The 6,368-nt window shown below is 35.3% G+C and overlaps 1 protein-coding gene across 2 annotated transcripts in view; it reads right to left on the reverse strand.

Annotated features, from left to right (window-relative positions):
* LOC107088125 (beta-1,3-glucosyltransferase-like) overlaps positions 1-6,368 on the reverse strand; it is a 54,714-nt gene that overhangs the window by 2,382 nt on the left and 45,964 nt on the right. For both annotated transcript variants that reach the window (XM_015380074.1, XM_015380073.1), the window contains exons 11-13: positions 3,219-3,318; positions 2,321-2,440; positions 347-491 (exon numbers count right to left, since the gene is read on the reverse strand). In XM_015380074.1, coding sequence (XP_015235560.1) covers positions 347-491; positions 2,321-2,440; positions 3,219-3,318 — 365 coding nt within the window. The remainder of the gene's footprint in view (positions 1-346; positions 492-2,320; positions 2,441-3,218; positions 3,319-6,368) is intronic.

The raw sequence follows: 6,368 nt of genomic DNA on the forward strand, positions 1-6,368 counted from the left end.
ACTCATTTAATCATCCAAAACGTTATGGAACACATTAATTAACTGAAAAATGTTGCATAGTGTGCCTTTAATGTTAGATTTGCCTGAGATGGACTCATGACCTGTCCTGGGTGCTCCCTGCCTCTCGCCCATAGACAGCTGGAAAAACGCACCACCACCCCTCGCAACCCCGCTTGGGATAAGCATGATGGAAAATGGATGGATGGATGTTAGATTTGTAGTTCACTGAGGATCTATGGTATTACCTAATCTTTTGGGAAACTAAATGCCATTCTAATGATGTTTTTTTCTTTTGTGAGTTGTTAATAAAAGAGTATAGCATCAACAATCTAGTGGTGCTTTCTACCTGGTGGAACAGAGGACTGTGTGTGATGGGAACCCCAATTGAAGTAAGGCACCTCCCCAGGACCATGTCATCAGGAGCATCATCACTGTAGCAGCTGCAGCCGCTGGAGAGCAGTCTGGACACCGCTGTCCTACTTAGTACAATCCTGCAAATGAACATGCATTTTGTGAGATAAAAAATAATTTTCCTAGAAGAAAAGAAACATTTTTTCAGATCTAATTTAATATGCTAGGTTTATTAAGCTTGTGATCTTCATTCTATAAAGTTTATAGTTTTACTCCTTCAAGTCTAATTAAAGTTTAGTAGAGTAAACAAATCCTGTGTAATGATTGTTTATCATTGTTATGCAGTGAACGGCCAACCGGTGAGGGAGACCTTGGATAGATATGAGGTCTATCCCATAGAAGAGCTCACGGTGACTTAAACGCACACAAAAAATGGGGAACTCTAAATGCTTCCATCCATTTACATGAAGACAACTACTTCCCATATCTATAGTGAGTGTACACGCCTCCCTGTGCATACCACACAAGCTTTCCAACCTTCGTCCCAAAGATGTTGCTTTAACTCCATCTCTGAGCTGCATGAATCCTCTGCATGATTGCAAGCAGCTTCTCTCTGATATGCACAACAAAGGTGAAACAGATTTCTGACAAACAAGCTAAAGCTGAGGATGCTTCGAAGCATCTGATGCAGGTCTAGCAGATTCAGAAACAGCTTCTTCCCCATTGCCATCAAACAGCTGAACTGTTAAAAAAAGACTCTGTATCAAACTGACCACACCAAACCAAAAATACTGCATAATTCCACCATATATATTTAATGTTCCGAACTTCCAAATCAATGCATTTTTTTTTTGCAACATGATTTTTTTTGCCACACTGTTTCCATTTGATCACTGCTGCATTTTAAGAAATGGGAATGTCATGAAAGCTGTAAAAAAAGAAATTTCGTTTTGTATACAAAATGACAATAAAACTTGTATAAGTCTAAGTAAGTTCTAAAAATAAAAAAGCTGAAAAAAACAATTTTACAGCAGTGTTTTTTTTTTTCTATTTTTCTAGCAAGAGGAAGAGTTTATAAGAATTTCAAATAAAAGCAAGTAATGTATTAAGATAAACTATAGGTTAAATGTATGCAGGCATTCATTCAATTGTATGTTGTATAATACAAACAAGATACTTAGAGACCTAAATGTGAAAGACAATTTGATATACAAAGGTGTCACTTTTTATGGCTGTTCTGCTGAGGTCTGAAATCACTTGATCAGATAAAATCAAAAAGCTGTTCTGGTTACTGATTCAAAGTGAAGCTACCATCAGTCACCTCCTCTACAGGCCTGACATCAAACTTTATGCCACACTGAGCGAGAAATCAACTCACAGATACATCTAACAAAGACAAACAGTAAGATCATTGAAATGCCAATCAACCGCAGCTAGTATGGCCAGATGGTAGAAGCAATGTGATAGCTGCCCAAGGGCTACAATAATAGGATCGTAACATCCCAGATGGTGAAGATAGCTACAAATATCTTTGGATCCCACAAGCACTAGTCAACTTGAAACCACAAGAAAATCAAGCCAAAATCAAGTACTTACAAAGAGTAAGACAGTCTGTGAGATGGAAACAAAATTCTTCTATTAATTTCTGTTAGTTATGCTTCCAATGTGGGACATGGGTAATAGTTCAAGCTAATAAATTAGCATCCTTGCATAAGGTGCACTTTTACTTATCCAGGTGCGTATATCCAGAAAGACACAATGTGGGGTTGACAGTACAAAATAACAACAAATTCGATATTTATGAGCTTATGTCACAAAAGCAAATCACTGGGCACAGATTTTTCTTAGACAATTTTATGATTTAACTGAGTGCAAAACAAATATGCATGATAAAATTCCTGCTGCAGAGGATTTTATTAGTCAAAGTAAAATTAATGAACCATTATGACAGAAAAATATCTACATATACCCGCCACCTCCTGTTGTGTAGCTGTATCCGTTTTGCATCAGGCCATATCCATATTTTTCTCCCAGGCTCACTGCTTCCTTTGGGTTGTAGCACTGAAGCAGCTGCCGCAGCCGGGGCAAACTAAAAATAAACAACGATGAGTACATAAACAAACACACAAATAAAACATGCTTAATTTGCAAATAGCCAAAAGGACAAATAAACAAATCATTATTTCACAAGAGATTTTTTCAGATTATCAGAAGGAAGCAGTAACACCCCATGAATCTTTACAAACATAATTAGATGTTTAGGAGGAGTAGAGTGCATCGCAGAAACGTTTCTGGGTGTTTTTGATCTTATTTCTTTCACTCCAAATAAAAGAGAATTATTTACAACAATATTTTTTAAAAAAATGGTTGCTTTTGTGTTTTTTCCCATGGTTATACTCACCTTTAGCAGAGTTTAAAACATCCATTAGAAGTTTATTGTTTTTGTCAAGATAAAAAACAAAACAAAAACAAAAGTAAAAAGCTGCAGGCCAAGATATGCCTTAAAGTATATGAGATATAAAGATATCTTTTATTTCTTTTATGGGAAAATATGCATCTTTCAACAGTAGAAGCCCATCTGTAACTTAATTGCTGAGAATATTAAATAAAATCTCGTTTGTGAGATTTTTTTTTTTTATATCTCAATTTATGAATGCATGCCATTCTTGGGTTTGAAAGCTCTGCATTTCAAAATCTTTAAAATATCTCAAAATATTTTAAAAAATGTAATCCTCATTGCATAGATATCGACAGTACTCTCATTTTTAACAATCACTAGAAAGTAAAATGCATTTTTTTTGTCCCATATTTTTTAAAATAACACCATGTGGATAGTAAAGATAAACCTAAACCCTTTTCTTTGTTACCTTATGAGAGTATCATCATCAACAATAAGGAGCCAATCAACGTTCGGAACGGCTTCACTCAGAAAACGTCTCATGATGGCAAACGTCTTCCCACAGTGTCCTTTAATGACAAACAAACAGAGGTCGCCTTGTATGTTTTGAAATTATGCATTAGATTGGAGTGTCACATGAGATAGCTCTGACATGATTTCAAGCTGGTGACAAATGAAGAGAACGAAGCATGTGACAATCCAGTGATGACAAAATGTTAGATTACTTTTGTGTTCCTGCTGTTTTGCAACCACACTATACTTGCTGTTGTAAAATTATATAAAAGAATTGTGATTTAACTGATAAGACTTCATGACTTTTTAATTGCAATAAATATTTATGTAGATAGATAGATAGATAGATAGATAGATAGATAGATAGATAGATAGATAGATAGATAGATAGATAGATAGATAGATAGATAGATAAAGATATATACTTATTATTGCAATTATGCAGGAGACCACACCAGAACAGAAGCTACCACCTAAATAATTAACAATATATTATAAAATAAGAAGTGGTACCATGCTATCTCAGTCACTTCAGTATGCTAGTGAAGATTATCGGTTATTCAGGTCATAGTCATTCAAAAAAAGATTTAAAAAATCCCCTGGAATTTGTTTCCAAGTTTAAAGATGTTTTTCATCCCATGCAGGAAGCGCTTTAAAATCAAAATGTCAGAAATAGCATTGAGTTCAAGGCTTTATAGAGAGGACCAAAAACAAAGCCTTGTTTTGGCTTAGAAACATGCAAATTGAACTGGACGAACGGGTCCGCCCCTTAGGAATGGGGAGCCGTTTGGGTTCTTTGTTAGCCTGCAATACCCGATACCTGTCTATGTCTCTGAAAGGGGGTTTGTTACGGGGAGTTGTTGATCCTGGCTGAACAGTTTGAGATGTTTTGGACCTCTGTATAGGGTTGGAGGTTGCGATGATAGCGGGCAGGAATCAAAATTGAAAAAGCTTCCTGAATGGGAAGTTGGAAACAAAGTCCAGTGGATTGTTTTACATCTCTTTTGGAATAACTCACTTCAGGCACTACACATCCAGAGGCAAGTGAATCTAGCATGTCTAGACATGCCTGCAGGGTCACTGTATCCATATATGCTTTGCATTTCATAACATTTATAGCAATGTTTGCATGTCTTCACATGCCACTGAATCACAGGGCACATAATCCTTAGAATTAAACAGAGATATGCTTTCTTTTCTGGGTAACTAAGCAGTACAAATCAGAGAAACTTGAAACAAAGTAGTGTTAACGTCATTTTAAATGTCTTTGTCAAAACTTGTTGTGTTTCTCTTGTTTCACGGCTATTTCATTTGTCCCAAGTGACTAAACACCCCATCTCCTTATGAATTGAGAACGATAAAAAAGGATATAAAAAGACAGATAAAATCATTTCACATACGCACATTGCTGACAGAAGCCCTGCTGTTGAGTTGTTACCAAAGTTGAGGCAATTATGTACATTCCAGTGCTTTTACTGTCTGTCTTGTCCATATATTTATATTTGAGTAAACTTGTTAATTTGTAATCATGCCCTTTCAAGCTCCTTGCTACTGTCCTAAGTATACCAATGGAGATGGATGTAAAAAAAAAAAAAAGACTAAAAGGGGGAATTTGCAAAGGTAGGTACAGGAAATTGAAGGGGACAATGGTAGAGGTAAATAACAGCTGGTACTCTCTTTCCTGCTGCGTGATTGGACTAATACCCTGAGGAATGAGCACTGATGGAGGTGAGCTGAAATAAGTAACTGAAGGGGGAAAAGAAACAGTCTATTTTACAGAGAGGGTGTTTTTTTTTTCTAAGCTTCTTATCTGGATATGCCACGTGTAAATATTCTAATGCCTACTAGCTCTAATTATTATGAATTGGTAGAAAATAGAATTAAAATAGTTTAGACAGTGTACAAATTGTGAAATGAAGTATTCGAAAAACATAACCCTAAAATACCTTGGTATCTAAACCATAAGTAGCCAATTCTGTCCAAACTTAAAGGTCATGGCTACCACCTCTCCTTTTAAAATGATTGATAGTTCAAAATACGAAAAATCCAAAGAAAATAAATAGAGTGGTGCAGAGTAAAAGCATTGATTTACTGAAAGAAAAATATATAGCATCTAGATAATAGTTTGGTGGGTCAAAAATCTATGAATTTTTTACCTCTGCTTAAAATTCTTTCGTAGACACGATGTGATTCTGCACCAATAGGAATAGTATCTTAAATGCAGGTTTGTCAGGTTATTTTGTAAGTGAGTTCATGTGAAATGATTCGGTTGGTTTGAAGTCCACTGTTAACACCACAGCAGCTGCTCGTTAAATACAGATAGCATAGCTCATCTTTTTTTACATATATATTTGCCGGATCTGGCAACCGTTTGGCAAAAAAGTACATTTGAACTCCTCTCCTACTTGCTTAGAGAAGTTAAACTTATAGCTTTCTCTTTTAAAGGTGATAATAACCTAATAATCTAAAATCTTAGTGGCAAAAAGATTTTTCAGTGTACTTCTGTAAAAATTATAGGCTATAAAGACAAAAACAAACAAAAAAAATAATTAAAAAGTAGAATTCCACTTCAGTTTGTACTTCATGGCCCCTGTGAGTTTATTTAAGGCTATATTGAAGTGAAGGTTTTTCTGAAGGTTTGTACTTTTGCAGTCAAAAAACACAAACCTTCAACCTAAGTTGTCATTTTCAGTGCATTGCATGATTCATATTCAAATTCTGCAGCCTCTCAGAACTGAGCATTTTTCTTTAGATAAATATCTACTTTCCATTGCTTGGAAACATATGTGTTATTTCAGTTGTCTTCAATCCCAGATAATACTGTTGCCAAATGCATCTGCTTTTCGTTACTTTTTACGTTGCATGGTAATTTTGCTCAAATTGTTTCTGACATCTGGGAAGATTTTTGTGTTTTACGATTTTTCCAGCTTGAAATTACTTTGCAACAAGTGGTCTTTCTGTCGGTTTATATTTTAATTCTATTAATGACTTTGTTAGACTATTCCAGCATTTTGGTTAAACAAAAATCCATCAAGCAGTCATGATGTGACACAGGTTTGTAACTCATTGAATTTAAGTTTAGAAACAAATATAATCTAGGGTTTAA

The sequence above is a fragment of the Cyprinodon variegatus genome, unplaced genomic scaffold (genome assembly GCF_000732505.1).
Source record: "Cyprinodon variegatus isolate N-32 unplaced genomic scaffold, C_variegatus-1.0 Scaffold207, whole genome shotgun sequence".
NCBI classification, from domain to species: domain Eukaryota; kingdom Metazoa; phylum Chordata; class Actinopteri; order Cyprinodontiformes; family Cyprinodontidae; genus Cyprinodon; species Cyprinodon variegatus.